Source organism: Mytilus edulis, chromosome 6 (assembly GCF_963676685.1).
Source record: "Mytilus edulis chromosome 6, xbMytEdul2.2, whole genome shotgun sequence".
Classification (NCBI taxonomy): domain Eukaryota; kingdom Metazoa; phylum Mollusca; class Bivalvia; order Mytilida; family Mytilidae; genus Mytilus; species Mytilus edulis.
Genome location: NC_092349.1, coordinates 72,356,086 through 72,381,128, shown reverse-complemented (window position 1 = coordinate 72,381,128; position 25,043 = coordinate 72,356,086). Strand labels below are relative to the sequence as shown.

The following is a 25,043-nucleotide window of genomic DNA, read 5'->3' as shown; positions in this document are numbered from 1 at the left end:
TTTTGGTTTCAACAGTTTAGGAATTAGGGGCCAAAAAAGGGCCCAAATAAGCATTATTCTTGGTTTTCGCACAATAACTTTAGTTTAAGTAAATAGAAATCAATGAAATTTAAACACAATGTTAATGACTACAAAAGGAAGGTTGGTATTGATTTTGGGAGTTTAGGTCCCAACAGTTTAGGAATTAGGGGCCAAAAAGGGACCCAAATAAGCATTTTTTCTTGGTTTTCGCACCATAACGTTAGTATAAGTAAATAGAAATCTATGAAATTTAAACACAAGGTTTATGACCATAAAAGGAAGGTTGGTATTGATTTTGGGAGTTTTGGTCCCAACAGAATAAGAGGCCCAAAGGGTCCAAAATTAAACTTTGTTTGATTTCATCAAAATTGAATAATTGGGGTTCTTTCATATGCCAAATCTAACTGTCATGACTGTGTATGTAGATTCTTAACTTTTGGTCCCGTTTTCAAATTGGTCTACATTAAGGTCCAAAGGGTCCAAAATTAAACTTAGTTTGATTTTGACAAAAAATGAATCAGTTAGGTTCTTTGATATGCTGAATCTAAAAATGTACTTAGATTCTTGATTATTGGCCCAGTTTTCAAGTTGGTCCAAATCGGGGTCCAAAATTAAACTTTGTGTCAGAAACCTATGCTGTGTCAACTATTTAATCACAATCCAAATTTAGAGCTGAATCCAGCTTGAATGTTGTGTCCATACTTGCCCCAACCGTTCAGGGTTCAACCTCTGCGGTCGTATAAAGCTACGCCCTGCAGAGCATCTGGTTATGATATTGATAAGAACCTGTTTATATGCAAGAGAAAGTAATCCACATAATATTATATAATAAAATTACTCTTCAGTGATTCTCAATAATCTTCTAACTTTCACTGTTGCGTCATTGATTGATTATTTGTGTTTTATAGCCACTTTCCACACTCCAGGCTATATTATGGCGGCGCTATATTATGGCGGCAAGTTTTTACGGGTAGAAGTACCATGAACACCTAGATAAAATCTAAGACCAGCATCATTGTACATACTTGTATAAAGCAAACAAATATATTGACAGTGAAAAATAGTATCTGGTATTCTGGATGTATAATTGCCTTGCCTATTGAATACTTTTCCTTTTAAGTTTAGAAATGTGATTAAAAAAAAATACCAATTTGTCACCCAAATATTGTGTAAATTGTAAGTTATCAACAATCATGGTAACAAACCAAGTTTTTAATTCCTTTTACGTCTATTCTGTATACTCTGTACAGTTTTAAAGAAAGAAAGACAAAAATATTCTTATTCCTATACATTTTTAAACACAAAGTTGTGAATGATAATGAGGCAAAATTGTCAATTAGACAGCAAACCAACACAAAAGCTTTCAAGAATAATAAATATTCACATATAATGTCACATTATATTTTATTTACAGCATGTGTAAACTAATAATCTTAACAACTAATGCAATAAATAACAAGGCTAGAGGAAGTCATCGCAGAATTCCATATAGTACCACAAATGAGTGAACATATCCATGATTTTACAAGTGTATAGTTTGAATCTTTATAAAAAAGTCTGTTGGTATCACTACTTTCAAGAGATTCACATCAGTCTTAGTAAGTCTGATTCATGACAACATTTCAGTACAGCAATGCTTAGCACATTTCAGTAAGAAGTGTTCAGTATCTTCTATGGTTCAGGTCCTTCGTCTACATCTTCATCTGGTGCACACTACAAAATATAAAAAAAGACTGTTTTCAAAGACCTCTACACATATTTTGGATATTTGTGTCATTGTGAAATTGGGTAATAATCTAATTTGGTATTAAAATTAGAATGATTATACTATAGGGAACATATGTACTAAGTTTCAAGTTGATTGGACTTCAATTTTATCAAAAACTACCTTGACCAAAAACTTTAACCTGAAACTCCCACTTTCATTTTCTATGTTCAGTGGACCGTGAAATTGGGGTCAAAAGTCAAATTTGGCTTTAAAATTAGAAAGATCATATCATAAGTAACAAGTCTACTAAGTTTCAAGTTGATTCGACTTCAGCTTCATCAAAAACTACCTTTACCAAAAACTTTAACCTACTATCGTAGGTGGGGCATAAAAAAGAATTCTTGAAAATAATAAAGTCAATTTTAGATCTTTCAGTAAATGAGGTCAAATAGATAGTGATGTGGCCTTGACTGATGGCTTCAACAAAGATATCATATACATGTAAATAATAAATAAACTGTAGACACAGAGAAATGTCTCACCTGTGTGTTATTTCAATAGTATAGCTTCAATATTGTATCATTCCTTAATCATTTATTTAAAACAAAATCGATTTTAAAGTCTAGACTATCTCCTTAGTACAAAGTTGCATAATCATCACTGTTAAATAAATTTGCATTAGATTTAATCATGATTAAAATTTCTACTTAAGGAGGCTGGAGGGTACAAAAAATTCAGCAAAATTTTAAACATTTTTTTTTTCATAGCAAATTTTATTTATTACACTATTTTTTGTTACTGTATGATATGGTACAAAAATCAACCCAAAAAATCGATTCGTTCTGGCCCCAGATGACTTTTTAAATGTTTATATCATTGAAAAAGCTACAGATTATCTCCCTTTAGTGCAAAAATGCAATTTTTCGTCATTAAAATTGAAATATCTTTTTTAATTCATTAGTGACCTATACTTTTTATTATCTTTTTCAAATGAGCTGCACTTAAACTAAACAATTGTAAAATTTAAGTGATTTCTGTAATTTAGGTTCTTTTTTCATTTCAATATTACCTCTATTTCTCCTATTAGTTCACAGAAAAAAAGTACCTTAACAAAAATGCTAGCTTTTTTTCCAGTGCAGATTGTGAGCGTAAATAGTAACCCAATTTATTTATTTTATTTTTTTATAAAGTATATTATAAAGTTCATTTATAGAAAAAATTGTGAAATCCTACATTTAAAAAAAAAAGTTTTTATACCCCGTTTACAGAAGTCCTGATTCATGCAGTGAGCCACACAATACATACATAAAATTCTACAAAGCAGACTTGTCCATCTTCATTCTTGATCATAAACTGTAATGAGAGGAATCCTCTATTATCTGTTCTGATGGATACTCTTGTGGATAGTGCTAGTGCTTTGACCGAAGGCTTCAATAAAGATATCTTATACCTGTAAACAAACAATAAACTGTTGAAACAAGATCTTTATAAAACTTATATCATGGGTTAATATAAGATTTATCTCAGGATTGTTTAAAATGTGTGCCAATCAACGATTTTGAAAATAGTTATGCCACTTGGAAATATTAATTATATGGCAAATTGCATTGTAAGCACTCTCACATGTACAATTTTTGCCACACTTTTATCAAATTAAAATCAAATACAAGAGTTATGCCCCTTGGAAATATTTTCAATATCGGAAATGTATTGTCAATTTGCTCTTAAGACTTATTTCTCTTAGGTATTTCCAATAAAAAAAAATTAAGATATATATCATCCTCAGACAAGAAGAAATATGTGCAACGCATTGGGACTCTGATATTGTTTTTTTTTATCTTTCTGTCATTAGATAATTTTTACATGCATTCTTTTAAATCTCAAAACTTTTGCAACTGGTCAAATTTTCTAAATGATGATACAGACAGTATACTTTACATAAAAAATATCACTGGCTTACCCTAAAAGTGAAAAGTTGAACTTATGTGAGGTCTATCAATTTAATTCCTAAACCAAGTTTGAAACAAGAATGTGTCCATAGTACACAGATGCCCCACTTGCACTATCATTTTCCATGCTCAGTGGACCGTGAAATTGGGGTCAAAACTTTAATTTGGCATTTCAATTAGAAAGATCATATCATAGGGAATATGTGTACTAAGTTTCAAGTTGATTGGACTTCAACTTCATCAAAAACTACCTTGACCAAAAACTTTAACCTGAACTTCGCACTATCATTTTCTATGTTCAGTGGACCATGAAATTGGGGTCAAAACTTTTATTTGGCATTAAAATTATAAAAATCATATCATGGGGAACATGTGTACTAAGTTTAAAGTTGATTGGACTTCAACTTCATCAAAAACTACCTTGACCAAAAACTTTAACCTGAAGTGGGACGAACGGACGAACGAACAGACGAACGGACGTACAGACCAGAAAACATAATGCCCCTCTACTAACATAGGTGGGGCATCAAAATTCAAATTTGTTGTTAGTTGCTGTATATCATATTTGTTTTTCATTTATTATTTTGTACATAAATCAGGCTGTTTGTTTTCTAGTCTGAATGGTTTAACATTTGTCATTTAGGGGCCTTTTATAGCTGACTATGCAGTATGGGCTTTGCTCATTGTTAAAGGCCATACAGTGACCTATAATTGTTAATTTCTGTATCATTTGGTCTTTTTTGGAGAGTTGTCTTATTATATTAGCAATCATATCACATCTTCTTTTTTTTTAATACCTGTTTGTTTGTGTCTGTGTACACTGGAATGATTCCATCATGTCTGATTCCTTAGGAAAATCTGACTGAAATATAAAGTTAACATTTCAGACTAAAATAGTAATACTGTAAATTTATAAGAAAAGGGTCAAGAATTATTTTTTAAAATACAATGAAACCTGTTTAAACTGAACTCTCTGTTGAGACTTAGCCGCATTAGAGGGACAAACAAATAAATTCTGCAGTCCAATAAACATCTGCATAATCTTAACAAATTAACAGACTTGCATGCTGTGTTTTATGTAATAATTTTAGCTTAATTAATCATTTAAATTGTGAAGTTTTTATATAACTAATTCTATTGGTAATATGTGTAGGATAAGTGTTCTGTAAACATTTTATATTTCTTTTCAAAAAGTTTTGTGCCAAACCTACAAATTAAAGCTGAAAATTTCAAAAAGAAATTGTAAGTGGTCTTGGAAGATGACTAAATACCTTCTGTATGTTAACTTTTGTCAGTATGCAACTGTGTATAAGCCAAAACACTATATCTCCTTGAACTGTTTATTTTCAGTAAAGCATTCTGTTCCTCATACTGTGGATTTCTGAACTTTTGTAGATACAGATTTCAGAAGATGGAGGGAAATTGTTTTTTATGTGAATTTTTAATTTTGTCAATCTGCAAAAGTCTGCATACAAGCCTCTAGAAAATTGCTCTTAATTGAACAATCAATTTCAGGGTTTATCAATACCAATGAAATAATTATGCAATTCAGTAATAATTTCTTGTGCATGTTTTTAATTTGTAGGTTATCAACAGTTGTTTCCCTTAATCATGTGTTAATTGCATATAACAAGACAAAAGTATCAATGATTTATTTCAAGATATGTTTGGTACAACCAAATAAAGCAACAGTGTCAATCATACTACATCTTCTTATTTTAATGTTTGGTCATTTTGTGTGCTAGACAGTTTGAGATACTTTTAAATGATCATGAAATATTCATTTTGAAAATAATGCAAATAAGTGGCATGTACAATAGGTTAAACAATTAAACAACCTGACAAAACAATCATGTCATGGAAATACACACCTTTTCACAAAGCTGTATCAAATCAAAACGTTCCTCTCAATAAGTCTTTTACTTTGAATTTAATGCTTGAATGAATTCTATTTTAATATAGTAACATAAACATATTGACAGACTGTTAAGTTTGATAGATTTGATTCTTCATTTTTCTAATGAATCCCTGAAAAAAAACTTTAAAACTATTTTAACAAGAATGTGTCCATAGTACATGGATGCCCCATTCCCCCACTAGCACTATCATTTTCCATGTTCAGTGGACCATGAAATTGGGGTCAAAACTTTAATTTGGAATTAAAATTAGAAAGATCACATAATAGGGAACATGTGTACTAAGTTTCAAGTTGATGTGACTTCAACTTCATCAAAAACTACCTTGACCAAAAGCTTTAACCAAAACTTTAACCTGAACTTTGCACTATAATTTTCTATGTTCAGTGGACCGTTAAAATGGGGTCAAAACTTTAATATAGCATACAAATTATAAAGATCATATCATGGGGAACATGTGTACTAAGTTTCAAGTTGATTGGACTTCAACTTCATCAAAAACTACCTTGACCAAAAACTTTAACCTGAAGTGGGACGAACAAACGAACGGACGGACGGACGAACGGACCCAGACCAGAAAACATAATGCCCCTCTACTATCGTAGGTGGGGCATAAAAATTGCTTTGTAAAGCTTCAATTTTCTGACTGCTATGAATCACTTCTATATAACCTTGAATTTGGAATAATTTGTACTCTTGCAGCTACTGTCTGAGTAACTAATTATCTCCCTTTACTTACATGTGTACTACCAGCATTACCAAAGGTAGACAATCTGAAGTGTGGAGAGTCGGGTGACATCAGGAACTGTAGTATATCACTGCTCATGTCTAACTCACTGAATGCTTCCTTCAAACATTCTGACTAAAACAGAACAAAAGGCATTATAGATATATTGTTCAAAAATATAATTTGAAACTTTCCTTAGCAGAAGATTTGAGGTATACAAATGGTAACATCTTCCTCAAGGAACATTTTATTTAGACATACTATATGAACCAGCATTAAACTGATGAATAGCCAAATAAATTTGAACACAGCAATAGCAATGTAATAAACTAATTGTATCTTTAATCAAAATGAATACATGACTTTAGACTGTTTATTTGTGGAGACTGTATTGTCTAGCTCTTTTAGATATTTGTGTTGAACAGACTAGGACCAACATCTCCTAATGTCCATTTTATGCAAGATGTTCAGAGACGAATTTAGTGGGACAGGGGTCAAGCTCACCTTTTGGAGCTACATAATTATATGGTTAATGCACAGACTTTTAACATGTCACACTCCAAACATTGTCTAGTTTAGGGGTCCTACATTTACTTGTTTACAAAATCTTGGATCTGCATCTGCTGTTTTGCAAATTTTAGGAGGCAAATTTTCATCAACAACCTAAATGATTTACAATTTGAAACAAGATATCAAGTTTACAATTTGATCAGATTATTGCATGAGAAGGAAGAACTTGCATACTGTTCTGAAATACTATTACAAGATTAAACATATTAGTCTTGCATGTTCAGGACCTATAGATCAATAAATTATTATAAAGTGTTGAATTACTACATTCTATAGAATAAAATTGAGAATGGAAATGGGGAATATGTCAAAGAGACAATGACCTGACCAAAGAGCAGAAATCAGCAAAAGGAAACATGTGTGATCTTAATACTTGTAGACAGTGAGTTTGTTGCATGTTCTGGTTATGCCTACTCAATTTGACTTGGAATATAAAAATATTTCATATTTTTTCTTCCTTTTTGAAGTTTAAGGGAATTCTAAATTTAATATATTGAGGATAAATATACATGATATACATGAATTGGCATGGTAAATTTAAATTCATTAGACCTACCTTCATAATAATTTTATTGATAACATTTGTGCTACAGAAGTTGAAGTCTAAGATCTCATCAGGTTCTAAAGTCTTAATACTGCAGTCTGTCAGAACACCATCTTCTTCTAAACTGGAATATTAAATGATTCAATGCTGAAAATTGAAGTTTAACATCACAGTACATAGGACAATGTAGGAGGTTTTACCTTTTTTTTTTGTTGATAGTGATTTTGAATGTGAATGGTCATTATTGTAGGTGGGTTTTCTCCTTTGTATTGATTCAAAATACATTTTAATTGGGCTTTTTAAAGCTCACTATATGGTATGCTTTTACTCACTGTTGAAGACTATATAGTCATAATTAACATATTTGCCCTTTAGTCTCTACTAGAAAGTTGTCTCATGGAAAGTAGTTTACCGCAAGTCCTTATTTTCATTTTAATACTGTGCATATTTACACTTACTTTAACTGGAAGTAACATATATACTTACACAAGGATAAGAGGACATCCATAGCCAGCATAACACATCTTCAGACTGGTACTTTCTCCTGGTGTCCCACCAAATATTGTCAGGCATTCCTGTCAATGTAAATCATACTTACATGTTGAATAATTTAATACATTATCTTCTTCTTGTTAATTTGATACCATATATACTTTCTGTATGTTTATTGCAGTTAATAAATCAAATGAAAATTCAAAACAAATAGTAAAATTTAGATGTGTACAGAAGAATCCCTGCTGATATTAGATAATGAAAGTATGGTGTATTTACTCACAAAAGCATTAAATCCAATGCTTGTATTGCTGCTCTTCATATTCATACAGTATGTTAGTGCATTTCATCCACCTAAAAACTTAAGACAACTATACATTGCGGTGACCTACATTTATATTTCATTTTATCTTTGTCATTTGAACTTTTTGATACATTTGTAGTTGACTCATTGGCAATTATACCAGGCTTCCTTTAAAATACTTTCATGTAAAAAGATTTATAGAATAAAGGTTCATGTAAGACAACAATTTTGACATGCCATTAGAAAAAATGCATCCTGATTCCCATGCCCTCATTTAATGCCTGATCACAATTGGATAACATGAACAACATGTATTACTAGATGTATCACTAGACTAGAAGGAGAAAAGATAAGAAATGAACTCGATTGTTTATAAAAGTTTTGTTTTTCATATGCCGACCGCGGCTATTTAAGCTATTTAAGGTCTAGGTCATAACCGTTTAATGAGCTCTGCATCTAATAAAAACGAATAACGGCACTGTTTCCTGATCAAAATACCGAAAATAACATGAATTTATTTAATCATATACGTGTATTTATATCAATATTTAAAGATAATATTTTTTCTTTATCATTGCAATTTTTTTTTTATATACATTAATTTTATATCTAGATGTCTAGAGTATATCTTCCAAGAAAACAAAATTTTAACTTATACATAAACACATTATTCGCTTTTGCCAGACAGACCTGAAAAGTAAAAAAAAAAGAATTATAGTTTTAAACCGACGTGCTGATACATGTTACATAATTTTATTATTAGGCTTAAATTAAAATATTGTTTGTTTGCCCTTTACCGACCGACCCTGTCAATTCGTTCCGCCTGAAAATCTTTTATTTGTATTTACCAGCAAGATTTTATTTTATCTTTTCGTTCCTACCAAAAATCTTATATTTGTATTTCCCGGTCAAAACTTTTTTACCGGAATCCTCGGGTTTTATCTTTACCGTATAAGGTCTAGTCCGTTTGGTATCTCGTGAGCGTTTGACATGAACACTTGCATATAGAGTTTCAAAGCATTTGTTTGAAATCGATGTTGAACGCTTTGAGAAAACATGATGATATGACGTTAGCTGCGAAAACGTAGCTCTTAAGGTCCTTTTGATGATTTTTGATATTTGCGGACCATAGATCTATGGCAAAAAAAAAAATCAAAGGACAATAGAGCTACGTTTTCGCAGCTGGATATGACGTACGTTACTCTGTATCTTTATACTTGGAGAGCAGGGTTCACTTACAAAAAATTTCGTTTAAATTATACAAAATTATCAACGTGTGTACAAACTTTTTTGTAAACGGACGTTGTATTCTATGTACAGTAGGGATGGCCTTTTGTGATCCGTAGATCAGGATGATTATGTTAAAGATGCCTTCGACCAGCATTGCTGTATTATTTATATCTGACATGAACCAAAGGTGGCAAAAGCCTGTAAAGTGGAGAATATTTGGCAGTAAAAGCTCCCAAGTTTTCCAAACAGATCATTTATAAATTGCGGATGTAGAATATGTACCCGAATGGAATAGACTACCAGACAATCTCGTGTGTGCTAAGACAATTGAGAGCTTTAAACTTCGGTGGCTCTCACAATGTTGGATTAATTTTCCAGCGCCTCTCTCCCGTTGCCACTGATGCCATATATACTGGCCCTGCAACGTACTTATTCAGATTCAGAATTGAGTTCAAGTCTTGTAGCATTTTTATTGGAAACCCAGACACACACAAAATTTAAACACTCTAGGGACTTTTTCTACTAGTAATGTATCTCTGCCCGGACATATTTTACCAGGACTAAGTAATCGCTTATAATATACAGAAAACCTTTAGGTAGAGGTCAGCGTACAAGGTACGTAGTACAGAATATTAGTGCAAGTTAAAACTCTTCAAAGCTCCAGGCATATACACGTTGAAAATATGCGGCACAGCTCTAAATTTTGATATTTGAAAACAAAGTCGTCTTGCATATGAATTAACTTCACATTCTACATGATATTTTTTTTTCAAAACTTCCTGGGACTATTATACTACTAGTCCCATCAACTTATTAGCAAAAGCAAAACAGACAAAAATGACATTATGCAGATTTTGTATATTATGTTTCTTGTCACTTGTGTATACAATGTACTATGTTTGCATTTTAACCCGTCAGGGTTTCTTATTTTTTTGCAATATAAAATAAAATATTATACCTACCTGCCTACCCATGACAAAAAATATACCGAGCCAAATTATTTTTTTTGGGAAAAAAATAAAATATTTTACCTACCTACCTACCCTGTTTCAAAACATATGGTCGGAAAAGGGCAAACAAACAATATTTTAATTTAGGCCTTATGATAACAGCTCATGCAGAATTCTATCAAACGCACCAACTGTGACACCTTGAACATACATGTTATTAAGATTTACCAGCGATGGCTCACCTATTATTACTACATGTATTTGAATAATCACCTGGTACAATTGGCACATTCCAGTAAGCTTGCATGACTGGGGACATTTAATCCGATAATTACGTTGTGTATTAAACAAACAGAAGGTGAACATTTGATCAACATAAAGGTAGACCATGGCCACCATAAATTTTATGGTCGACATCCTTAAGACAATGTCACGGGTAGTACTGTATTAATACATGTATAAATACAAACCAGTAGCACTGTTAGATTGATTTTAAAGGTGATCTGGTCTTCTTTCATCACAAATTCGTGGAACAGAGCTTCCTGAATAAAGGCATTGGCCTGTACACACTTAGAATCTTCAACTGTCACCTTAAATCCCATAGAACTGGCAAACACTGTTGCTGACTGAAAAAAAGAAACCAAATACATGTATGATATATGACTTACTTTTTGATTTCTTACATGTAGTACTTTATGAAATAACTTTAAATAATCCCAGTTATTCATTCAAATTTGTTAAAAATACAACTTTTCTGACTACAATTATTGTTTGGTTGTTGTGACAATTCACTTTTCTTTCTTATTCTCCAACTTTCAAACATTCAAATTCTTAAGCATACAATCGTAGAACTTTTTAAAACTTAAACATAAAATAGAAGGTTCTAATATTATCCTGATTATAATTTAAAAGAAGCATGGGAAAGCCAGACTTAAGCTTTATACAGGGCAAAACACTTTAGTCCTCTTAGGGTGTAATCATAGTAATTTAGACTTCTGAAATTTCTTTGAAATAGGGGGTGGTGGGGTTTGTCCCTGCACCTGCACAAGTACAGTATTTTCAATGCTGATCTACATTTTGTACAACAGGCTAAAATGAGGTGCACATGCATGTTTCTCTCTACACTTGCTTCATCCTCTAGAAAGACCTGTTGTTGAGTGGAATTTTAATGGCTGCTTTATTATTGCATAAATTTATCATGTTTACATATACAATGAATGCATATAATATAATTTTATTATTGTATTCTGCATTTACAATATACATGATATATATTGTTGTTGGCTCTGATTCTTACTAATGTTGATATACTACGTGTACTGTATATGGACCATAATTTGCTATTGGGCTCGTTTCCTATAACTATAGAAAAGTGATAAAAACGTGTATTACTGTAAGAAAAGTTGTAACTACATCTAAAGATGCCATTATTTTTATCAACATACAAGTGTATGCTACTCTTCCCTAGAAAAAAAATTGAAATTAACAAATTTTAAAGATTATATGACCGTATTTTTGTGTCGTTTCTCGCGTTACTTTTCGCTTCCGAAGTGCATAACGCTGACTGATTTATAGATAATCGTCACCGGCATTCGTAACTTTTGCTTTCAAATAATAAAGAACATCGACCAATAAGAATAGTCAGAAGAAAATGCCGAGAACTATAAGTATTTCTGTAACAGGTGTAAGAACACTAGCGTTACTTTGGTTTCCAATTTCGTAACGCAAATTTTAGATGATGTAATCTGCTTTGTTGTAATAGAATTCTTTCTAACAATATGCAAATTTTTGACTTTGTCAGTAGTATACAAATAACTGTAAAAGAGGGACAGTCAAAGTCATAAATCGAAAAAAACTGACAACGCCATGGCTTAAAAAGAAAAAGACAAACAACAGTACATATAACACAACATAGAAAACTAAAGAATAAGCAACACGAACCCCAGCAAACTGATTAAGTCCAGATAATGAAGAAATCTTGCAGCTAAACCGAGCAAATCCAGATAATGAACAAATCTTGAAGCTATCTCTAATCAAGACTTATTACACTTATTACACTGATTATGTGATGATTATAAACATATAAAATGTGCAAAATTGTCATATTGCTTCCATAAGGTAAACATGCCTTTTCAATGGATATTTATGCAAGTGAGTTTATGCTTGTGTTCTTTAAATGTTGGCCACCATTGAAAAAATAAAAGCACAGATGTAGTTTGTAGTTTTAAAATATATTCTGGTAAATGATTCTTAAACTCTGGTTTAACTTTATTGCTAATAACATAAATTAATAAAACAGGCTGCTATTTCTTTATTTCATATTTTACTGTATAACAGGTCTTTTTCAAAACATTTTTTTTCAAAATTTCTTTGCAGGCAATGATTTCAAGAAAGGGCCAAAGAAGATTGACCTGTGAACTGCAATGCAATGACTAATCATTATTAGAATATCAATAAATTGAATTAAAACTAAAATGTGTAATCTTGTTTAAAAATATAAAACATTAATGAATTGTCACGATTAAAGGCTAAAAAACTGCGACAGAATCCATTTGTATCTAAAGGTGTCAAGGTTCCGACATTGTACATTGTTCTATTAATTATGGGATTGCAATGCAAAGTTTTTTTTTGTTTGTTTTCTTTATTGAAAGACAATCATATAAAAATTAGACATTATATGCCCTAATAATTAAATGGTTGACAAGTTTTAACTGACGTCTGTCCATGTTACATGAGACTGGCTGATGAACCATTGATATTTTACTGCCTTCAGTTATTTTTTCTGTTCATATCAGTTGCCTTTTTGCTCATATATATTATGCTACATATGTAGATCTGTCAATATTAGGAAAGAAACAATACTTCTGCAAGTCTGAAAGTATTTTTAAGATAACTTTAATGCTTGATGATTTTTTTCAATTAAATTTTATGCGATTCTACACCTTTAAGGTAGCAAAATTCACTGTTTTGAATGGTTTATGATTTTTTTTATGAATGACACATTGCTCTTACATGATAACAGTTCACAATTACTCACTTTAAATTAATAAAACTCTTTGGAACCTTGAATAAGAACATGTCTGTCCATGTTACATTAAATAACGTGCAAGACCTATTGAACTATGCAGAAATTAATGATGAGACATTATCTTATCCATGGATGATATTTTTTGAATAAATACAACCCATAGCTATTAAAAAATGACTGATACTGATGTTTTTGGCTTAGTTTTTAATTTTCAATGGTTGTCACAGCAAAATGGGCACAGAGCAGATATGTAGCCAAATATGAACTCTCGCGAGATGTTCAAACAGGTAAATCAGAGATGATTTACATTCTAGTTTTGTTCTTCGTAATAATTAAGTAAGAAAATGTCGTTATCGTTATGCGTTACATTTCAAACGAAACAGAAGTCCAGTTATTTCCTTTTTTTATTAAAATTGTTTTTGTCGTTAAGTTCTAATCATTTCCGGTCATACGTGAAACATGTGACTTACATGTGATCACGCCCTTACGGCCGGATGTATGAAATACTAGGTCTAAACATTGTTTTTGTTTCCAACGGGATGTTAGCAAACATAATCTGTAGACTTGTTTCGTCTTGTTTAAAAAAGGAAAATACAATTTTCAAAGAGATTGCGCCGGGGGTCTATTATTTTTCCTATGTGCATAATGTTACATACGATATTGTGTGAAAATAAATGCCCAATGACTTGACAAAATCGATTTCAGATTTGACAGACATTATAACACACTTTGTTTCCTGATAACGATGTAAAGGGTCCTTTGAAAATTCAATAGACATTACGTCTCTTATCATTGTGCCGATGCTCGTTAGATTGATTTTGTTTCAGCAGTAAATATTAATGGATATTTTAGGTGAATAAAGATAATTTAATAAAAAATACATGTTAATATACCGTTACACTTGGAATGTACAAAGTTGGTATCTTTGTCACAATTTTTAATTATTTTTTTTTATTCATGTTCTGCAAACACTTTTCAGAAACGCAATAAACTTGTCAAAGGAGAAGTAAACTTTTACCATGCATGACTTGAAAGGAAGTACTTTATTGATTTTAGCCCACTAAAGTAGGTTAAAATGTGGAAACCATGTAGATGGTGTACAGGTCACAAATATCACATGGTGCCTATTTTAAAGATTTTAATTCCAAGTTAGAGTTTTTTTCTTTACTGGATTTAAAGAATTTTACATTGCCAATGATTTGGAATTAATTGTATATAACTGGAATTTCAAAACCAAATATAAATACATTTTTTTGGCTAAAACATCAAGATACAACGATTATGGTATCCTGTATCAATGAAGAAAATATGGAAATTTCTGAATAAATTGTACTAATTGTTTTCAAAACAAGCACATATTTAGGAGTTTTATAATACTGTTACATTTAAGATGGATTTTAAGAAAAAGTTTACTGTTCAGATTATTTTAAGCAGATTTTGCAATAAAATAAAACTAAAGAAATGCTTTCGGTTTCTTTTGGTTTCCTCATTGTTCCTGTCGCGTTTAAAAAAACTTTAATTTAACATTGAAAATAGATTTCAAATATTAACATGAAGCAAGTAACACTATTAATGGTGTTCATTTATGTCTTTTGAAATATATTGTGCAAAATAAAGAAAATAAAGATTGGTTTCCTGTTTGGTTTCCTGTCACGTAAACGGTGAATCAAAATGTATTATTTTTTTCTTGAAAAACTCAATTGTTCCATTAATACTATTCTAACACCAACACAACCCACAGAATAAAAGTTAAAGTTTTAGAACTTATAAAAAAGGATACAAAAAGAAACCAAAGGCCGAATACCAAATTATGGTCCATATACATTTACATGTACACTGTAATGTGTATTGTTGTAATTATCAATAATCACTGATGTAAAGGAACAGATTTAAAATTAATTTTTATTAAAACATTTTTAATGCCACTGTGTGACTGTAAGCATATCAACAACTAACATGAGTTGCTAGACACTTTCAACTTATAACATGTATAAATTGGTATTAAAGGTATATAAATGTCTCAGAAAAAGAAAATTTTTTTTAACATTCCAACAATATTCATCATGTTCATGATATTCTTTATACTTTATTTTTAAAAATGGGAAAGATTTCTGAGCTTCCTTTATGTTCAGTGGCCACACAACTGATGGATTTCTCAATGTTAATAGACTATTTTTATATTACCGACTTTTGACTCCAGTTTATATTATTTTTCGACATCTTGGTACTCAGTCAATTTTAAACATGATTAAGAGCAACATAAAGAAGTTACATCACACATTTAACCGATTTGAGGGGAAATTTTACTATTTTCCAATGAGTTTGTTGTGTAAAGAAAATATGAAGTAGTATATTTTCCCTGAGAATAGTACCGATTAAATGTTTGATGTTACTTCTTTACATTGATTCAGAGTAGATCTAAGGTCAATTGAGCACAAATTTTACAGCTGAGTACCCAAAGTGTAAATACGTTTATTCAGCACCTAATGGCTAATGAAAAGTCAAATCGACACCTGGTCAAATCAGCACCTACAAAAGGCTACATTTACATGTATAGTCAATGTAGCACCAGGGACTTTCATTAAGTAAACACTACTACTAAACAGACAGAAAGTCACAGGCAGAAAGTCGAAAATTTGATAGGACATAAAATAAGCTCTAATGAGCTTAAACCGACGGATTTGACCACATGCCGAAGTGACTATCTGTGACTGTGTGTTGTTTGTGTTTCACAGTTAACTTTGATCTCTCATTTACCTCTTTAAAATGAATGGCTTTCAGAATGTTCGATACATTTCTCGCATTGTCTATTTTAGCTAAAAGTACATATCTATCATCATTTTCAGGCTGTTGCGTTGAAAGTGCCATAGTCAGATAAATTTGGTTAAAATTGTCAGAAAAATCATTTTTTTGTTTTCCCCGCCATTTTCAATTGAATTTATTTTCCTTCATTCAAGGAGAGTGTAAAATTTGCGAGTAAAGGAAAGATTTGATCACCTGATCACAAAACCCTTTATTTTAAGAAAATAGACTGGAATTCTATGTTGATAAACAAGAACACATAATTAGACGAGTAATTTTGTTAAAAAGGGAAAAAGTTGTTAAAAAATGTTTGAATAGGACTGAGACTACTATATATACATGTAACACAGTATATAGTCATCTCAGAATACGGGATATAGTTGTACAAATTATACTTTTAAATTTATTCTAATTTCTAAAGTCTTCAATCAGAGACATATATAATTAATACATGTATTATATGTCTCATACGTCTCTGCTTCTATACACCGCTTGTCCATACAGTGACAGATCCAGGAGGGGGATTCCGGGAGTTGTGACCCAATTTTTTGACGATCAATGGAAACTATACCCCCCCCCCCCTCTTCTTGTCCTGAGAAGGGAACTCCCTTTCAAAATTGCTGGGTCCGCCCCGGTATATCAATCCTTTAAAATTTCGTACGATCTTTTGAAACAGTTTAACCTATTGATTTACGTTACAAACCTTCTCCACTCCATTTTTTTGGTTCACCCAATCATACGGCGTATATATAGAAGACTACACTAGAACGTTATACCGGCGGGCAGGGTTTATTTTTTTCTATGCGAATACTTGAAAATATTTGGATATATTTATCCTTGTAATTGTGCATGTTGTTTGGTTTCATCTTTTGAGTATTGTGTTATAAGGTAGTCAGTGGAGGATCCAGAGGGGGGTCCTGGGGGTTGGAACCCCCCCTTTTTTGGACGATCAATGCATTTGAATGGGGACGTATAGTTGGACCCCCCTTTATCATGGGTTGGGAACCCACCCCCTTTTTAAAATGGCTGGATCCACCCCTGGGAGTTCAAATGGTGTTTTTTTTATAAAAAACAAAGAGGAGGGAAAACTATTAATACTGAAATAACAGTGTTCTGATTTTGAATGTTTTGATATAGCTGTTTTTTATATTATCTTAAGTTGGCTAGGTTTTTTTTACGATTAGCATTCAGATATCTCTTCAAAAAAGTCTGTGCATGCATAAGTCTAAGCGCTTTTGTGATTATAACATTATAAGGTATGGTAAATATATGTTACTGTCATTGGGATATGTGCAACTGTACTAATTTGCAAATATAGAGACAAATTATATAACCTTGGCATCATTGTAAGAATGTTCTGCTTAGTGTGAGCATGGAAGTATTCTATTGAAGATATTACATGTATAATGAAATTATAACTCCGTGTTCCTACTTAATTTCGTTAGTTAACGGAAGTCACACGTAGGGATTACTGTGGCGGAATGTAGGACAGAAAGTCACAGACAAAAAGTCACGGACAAAAAGTCACCGGACAAAAAGTCACAATTCATTTTTTCTGATTATTTTCTTTAAAGAAAAAAAGCTTATTTCTACAAAAATATTTTTGTATTTTTCTTGAACTGTTGTATATATATACCAACTTTGTAAACAAAATTAATCAAAAATATATCAAAGATAATCAAATAATTGTTAAAAAAAAACAAAATGTCAAAGTGACTTGGCACTTAAATGGCTTCATGGTGCCAAAAAATATATCATTTGCATGATTAAAATTAAATGAATCTTGATTTTTCAAGCATAATGACACAATTCCTAAACTTTAATTTGAATATATGTATTAAAAAGTAAATATTTCAAGATATTTCTATTATATATTCAAACAATTGTCAACAAATTATTTGTGACTTTTTGTCCTACCAAATTTGTGACTTTATGTCCTGTGAGTAGTAGGGACGGTTCAGTTTTAGGCACCCCCAAAACACAGGGCGCTAGGGCGCTGACGTCATATGCGCATGCCCCGCCCCCAATATGATATATGGGCATATACTAGCCCTAATGACGTCAGTGTAAGTAAGGAAGATGAGTCATACCGAATGCACGCCGTCCATATTTGGTCATGACGCGGTGCGACCATGAATCATCAGGATGCAAGATCAGGGCATGACTCACTACATGATAATACGGGCTATATATCAAAACGGAAGCACCTGATGTCGGATTATGACTCTTGGACCACCATATGATGAATCCCATATATGGAAAGCGACCACAATACCCTATGACCATATATGGAAATTATGACCAAATTTGGTAAAAAAACTTATTTTCACTCAAAAATCGAAATAAAATACATGATCATATATGGAAATCGACAAAACAACCTATGACCATATATGGAAATCATGACCAAATTTGGTAAAAAAACTTATTTTCACTCAAAAATCAAAATAAAATACACGATCATATATGGAAACCGACCAGATACCCTATGACCATATATGGAAATTATGACCAAATTTGGTAAAAACTTTATTTTCACTCAAACATCAAAATAAAACACATGTCCATATATGGACAACAGGTCACGTGATCGTATCGAGGAACGTTAACTCTGGTACAAAACAAGGGAAGCAACTCTGTATATATATCTCTCTCTCTTGGATTGACAATTCAACGTTCGAGGCAAGGTCACATGATCATATCGAAGAACTCTGGTACAAAAAAGGGAGGCAACTCTTCAAGGTGTGAACGTCAATCACCGATTAATCGTATCGTGTTCGGGGCAAATAGAAAAAAAAATACCAACGCAGATGTCAGTTTCATATACATTTACTACATTCATTCGTACAATGCAAGCAGTTTGTCGTCGTTACTCATCAAGTCACTAGGGGAAAAATCTTTCACAATGTCTTCCATGCTAATGTTTCTATATCTCATCTTCACGAAATGTACACAATAGAGTCCGCACGTATCGGATGATCCCGGTTGCACTTGAGTCGTACTGAATCTGTATTGAGGTCCATTGGCGATGAGCACGTTCCTGAAGCGCGATGATAATACTCCGGAGAACGTCCGAGTGAATCGAAGAATTCTGCCGGTCCCGTGGATGGAAAGTGAAACGCCACCCAATGCTTCCCCGGTCCATCGCAGGTATCCGTGTTGACGACATAGGTCATCGGTCGGTGCGAGATGTCTGCGGGTAACTCTTCGGCACAACGTACGTCCACCGGTAACCCTTCCAACGCTTCTTCTAGTTCTGCGTCGCTCATGGGAAGTATGTCTTCGTCCGTGTCGTATTCGGAGGTATCCTCGCTGCTGTCGAGCCTCCTCGCCTTGGAGATCCTTTCCTCCTCCTCCCTGCTGCACGCATGCTCCTCCAGTCCGCGGCGGTGTACAAAGACCAGTCCGCATTCTTCGCAGGCGATCAGATCGTTCGTGGTCGTTTCTTCCGTTTGGGTCGTCTCCTCCTCCTCTCCCGCCCCCGTCAGGACGTTCGTGCGCAGTCTCTCCGTCTCGGGGGTCTCCGGTTTGACGTCGACAAGGAGATAACCGTGTCGTCTTCTCGTGGCCTCGTCGAATTGTCGCAGGAAATGTTCGGATCGACCCGGGTACATCTGTCGTGCCAGGGTGGCCACGGGCTGTCGATCGATCGGATTGTCAAAGAGGACCATGTAATGACAGTTTCTTCTCTGTGTGGGGTCCTTTCCAAAATACAGGTTCTGGTAGATGGCGATCACGGAAAGATTTCGATGGTGACTTCCTTCGGTGAAGAGATCGTTGATGCGGGTGTCTTTGCTGGCGAGGGTCATCAGATCGTCCAGGACCACCATGTTGCGCACTCTCGGATCGAAGAAGTCGTCGCTCTCCAGGTCGGCGGGGATGCCTCTCACAAACTCCACCGGCGGGTGCACGCCGTCTCGTACGACGTCGTAGAGGGGTTGCCACCTCTTGTACAGCCAGACGATTCTCTGCGGTGCCGGTTCGCACATCGCTTCCGCTTCTCGGAGGACTTTCGCCACGAAATGCGTCTTGCCGCAAGACGTCGGACCCGAAACGATCATAGTAAACGGGTGTCGAAACAGGAACGGACCGGACGGCGGTTGTTCTACCACCGCAGGCACGGGCGGCGGCTGTTCTACCACCGCAGACACGGGCGGCGGCGGCGGCGGCGTATCCCCATTACCATGCTGATTGCGATAATGTCTCAACATGACATCTCTCCTGGAAAACCGTCTATGGCAGGTAGGACATTCCATGTTTATACATGTACTTCGAAATCGAATCCGCTATCCTCTTATAACTTTTTTCTAAAATGCAGCAAGCAGAATACGTGATCGTCCTTGAATCGGCACACTCGTAATCTATCGTCTCTGACGGTGATTTCCAATAGTGTCACCTCGCCTCCTCTCGTCGTGCGGTAGAGTGGTCTCTCGAAGACGACTTCCATCGTCTCGTCCCGTCGCACTGCTACGGATTGAAGTAGTGGTAAATACGTGTCTCTGACGTACGATTCTTCCCTCACCACGTCGGAACATAGGTAGACCCTGCGCGTGGGTATTTCGAAAGTAGGCACGAACGTCATTTCCAATAGGGCACACTCCCACGTTCCATTCGTTAAGTGTGATCGAGGTAAACGTACTGAGAACTGACCTCCCCTATTCTCGGGAAAGAGATCGAGCGAGTCTCCGCTATTGACGAATAAATAAAACTCGTCCATGATTAGATGAAGCCCGTGTTCTCTCCTTCTTATAAAGTTTTGAACAATACCGCCGCCGCCCCGCCGCCCCGCCGCCGCCGCCGCCCGTGTCTGCGGTGGTAGAACAGCTGCCGCCGCCGCCCGTGCCTGCGGTGGTAGAACAACCGCCGTCCGGTCCGTTCCTGTTTTGACACCCGTTTACTATGATCGTTTCGGGTCCGACGTCTTGCGGCACCGGCACCGCAGAGAATCGTCTGGCTGTACAAGAGGTGGCAACCCCTCTACGACGTCGTACGAGACGGCGTGCACCCGCCGGTGGAGTTTGTGAGAGGCATCCCCGCCGACCTGGAGAGTGACGACTTCTTCGATCCGAGAGTGCGCAACATGGTGGTCCTGGACGATCTGATGACCCTCGCCAGCAAAGACACCCGCATCAACGATCTCTTCACCGAAGGAAGTCACCATCGAAATCTTTCCGTGATCGCCATCTACCAGAACCTGTATTTTGGAAAGGACCCCACCCAGAGAAGAAACTGTCATTACATGGTCCTCTTTGACAATCCGATCGATCGACAGCCCGTGGCCACCCTGGCACGACAGATGTACCCGGGTCGATCCGAACATTTCCTGCGACAATTCGACGAGGCCACGAGAAGACGACACGGTTATCTCCTTGTCGACGTCAAACCGGAGACCCCCGAGACGGAGAGACTGCGCACGAACGTCCTGACGGGGGCGGGAGAGGAGGAGGAGACGACCCAAACGGAAGAAACGACCACGAACGATCTGATCGCCTGCGAAGAATGCGGACTGGTCTTTGTACACCGCCGCGGACTGGAGGAGCATGCGTGCAGCAGGGAGGAGGAGGAAAGGATCTCCAAGGCGAGGAGGCTCGACAGCAGCGAGGATACCTCCGAATACGACACGGACGAAGACATACTTCCCATGAGCGACGCAGAACTAGAAGAAGCGTTGGAAGGGTTACCGGTGGACGTACGTTGTGCCGAAGAGTTACCCGCAGACATCTCGCACCGACCGATGACCTATGTCGTCAACACGGATACCTGCGATGGACCGGGGAAGCATTGGGTGGCGTTTCACTTTCCATCCACGGGACCGGCAGAATTCTTCGATTCACTCGGACGTTCTCCGGAGTATTATCATCGTCGCTTCAGGAACGTGCTCATCGCCAATGGACCTCAATACAGATTCAGTACGACTCAAGTGCAACCGGGATCATCCGATACGTGCGGACTCTATTGTGTACATTTCGTGAAGATGAGATATAGAAACATTAGCATGGAAGACATTGTGAAAGATTTTTCCCCTAGTGACTTGATGAGTAACGACGACAAACTGCTTGCATTGTACGAATGAATGTAATAAATGTATATGAAACTGACATCTGCGTTGGTATTTTTTTTTCTATTTGCCCCGAACACGATACGATTAATCGGTGATTGACGTTCACACCTTGAAGAGTTGCCTCCCTTTTTTGTACCAGAGTTCTTCGATATGATCATGTGACCTTGCCTCGAACGTTGAATTGTCAATCCAAGAGAGAGATATATATACAGAGTTGCTTCCCTTGTTTTGTACCAGAGTTAACGTTCCTCGATACGATCACGTGACCTGTTGTCCATATATGGACATGTGTTTTATTTTGATGTTTGAGTGAAAATAAAGTTTTTACCAAATTTGGTCATAATTTCCATATATGGTCATAGGGTATCTGGTCGGTTTCCATATATGATCGTGTATTTTATTTTGATTTTTGAGTGAAAATAAGTTTTTTTACCAAATTTGGTCATGATTTCCATATATGGTCATAGGTTGTTTTGTCGATTTCCATATATGATCATGTATTTTATTTCGATTTTTGAGTGAAAATAAGTTTTTTTACCAAATTTGGTCATAATTTCCATATATGGTCATAGGGTATTGTGGTCGCTTTCCATATATGGGATTCATCATATGGTGGTCCAAGAGTCATAATCCGACATCAGGTGCTTCCGTTTTGATATATAGCCCGTATTATCATGTAGTGAGTCATGCCCTGATCTTGCATCCTGATGATTCATGGTCGCACCTCGTCATGACCAAATATGGACGGCGTGCATTCGGTATGACTCATCTTCCTTACTTACACTGACGTCATTAGGGCTAGTATATGCCCATATATCATATTGGGGGCGGGGCATGCGCATATGACGTCAGCGCCCTAGCGCCCTGTGTTTTGGGGGTGCCTCAAACTGAACCGTCCCTACTACTCCTGTGACTTTTTGTCCTGTGTCTTTCTGTCCGTTTACCCTGTGGCTGTATATAGCTTGATACTGTGAAAGGTTGACACCAGTGACAATAAACAAGAGTGGCCGTCTTTGGTCAAATACTGGCATCAGATAAGTATTTCCTGTGACATAATATAGAGTTATATCCTCTTCTCGGTAATATATATTTCAAAGTATAAAAATGACTTTCTGCATTCAAAATAAAGTTTTGAGCACGGGTAATCGTCTGAATAATCAATAAAAATACTAAGCTGAGACTATTACTACACATAGAACTGTTAATTATAACTGATTGCAACAATGTCAAATATCGAAAAGAGCGGAGAACAAAAAGTGAGTTTTGAAGAGTTCTCGACGTTTTCCAGCCATGAATCAGCACCACTCAGGGTTGATTTACAGGAGACGTTGAAAATTGAAAGAATTATTGTTAAGAAATCGACACCAAAAAAAGTAAGTTATGATAAAATTAATAATAATTTATATTTTGTCGATTTGTATTGTCTGCTTGCTCATTGCAGTCATTCATTATACGTATTTTTCTTTTAATAATACTTTGTAGAAAATGATATTACTGACGATATATCACAGGCCTCATTTACGCCAAGTTACTTATAAACTCATTACCCGTTATATTGCTGTTACTTTAACTTCGCCTAGTGAACACTGTCAGGATTGGTCAACGGAAAAAAAGTCACAGGAAAAAAAGTCACAAAACCTCTAGGAAAAAAAGTCACAGGAAAAAAAGTCTCAAGAAAAAAAGTCACAGAAAAAAAGTCACAATTAATAAAATTATTTGAAAGAAGTATATAAAATGTATTTTAAGAAGTATGTTGGAATGCACATGACAAAAGTGATTTTGTATATCAGCTGTATGAAATAAATAATTAAAAAAATTGCAGTTTTGTTAAATAAAAATAATACTTCTTGTAAAAGTGTATCAGATCAATTATTTTTAAATTAGAGCTTTTAAAATTTATATAGTTAAAGCGCACATCGATATTAACAGATTTCGTTTTATTTATGGCTTAATAAAATAAAAAAATATATTCTTTTCATCATTTAAAAAAAAAAGAAATACACTAAAAAAAATGATAATGGTAAAAGTGTAATAATTTATGTTCTCTTTTTCAAAACAAACTCTTAAACAAACAGGATAAGCCATTTGTTTCCTTTTCATTCATGATAAGCCCTAGTTGTTTTTCATGGGTAGGGCTTCCTTCCAAAAGAGGAAGTGAAAGGTCTACAAAAAAGGGAAAGGTGCCACAAGAAGCCACTAATTAATCTCAACAGTCACTGTCAATAAATGTTGTAATTACATAATTATTGTTAATGGGGATGCTTTGTTTGTTTAACATGTAATTGAAGGATTCTCATGATATTGGTAAAAACACAGCTATAGAAACCTGTTGGTGAACGTCTGCTGTTGTCTGTTCTATGGTCGGGTTGTTGTCTCTTTGGCACATTCCCTATTTACATTCTAAATTTTATAATAAAACAAAAGGATATGGGGTACAAAAAACACAAAACCATACTTGCACATGAACAGCAGAAAAAAACCACACACAGACAAAAGTCATTACCAATATTTAAGTGCAGATCATATGACAGTTTTCATACAAAATATAAATTGTGACTTTTTTCCTGTGACTTTTTTTCCTGTGACTTTTTTTCCGTGACTTTTTTTCCGTGACTTTTTTTCCTGTGACTTTTTTCATACATTCTCGGGATTACGGCACAGATTGAAACGAAACGACAGTCATGATCAGTCCCTTACATAGGCGGATCCAAGGGGGGGGGGGCGTGGGAAAAATTTGGTTG

At 35.0% G+C, this 25,043-nt stretch overlaps 1 protein-coding gene across 1 annotated transcript; it reads right to left on the bottom strand.

Annotated features, from left to right (window-relative positions):
* Positions 1-1,408: 1,408 nt before the first annotated feature.
* Positions 1,409-16,391, bottom strand: LOC139528349 (cell cycle checkpoint protein RAD1-like). The gene is made up of 8 exons (XM_071324295.1): positions 16,197-16,391; positions 10,882-11,037; positions 7,922-8,010; positions 7,448-7,559; positions 6,334-6,456; positions 4,476-4,540; positions 3,035-3,179; positions 1,409-1,734 (listed from the first exon to the last, which is right to left on the bottom strand). Exons 1-8 carry the CDS (start codon positions 16,305-16,307, stop codon positions 1,693-1,695), a joined length of 843 nt encoding a protein of 280 aa, XP_071180396.1. The 5' UTR covers positions 16,308-16,391; the 3' UTR covers positions 1,409-1,692.
* Between the last annotated feature and the right edge of the window lie 8,652 nt (positions 16,392-25,043).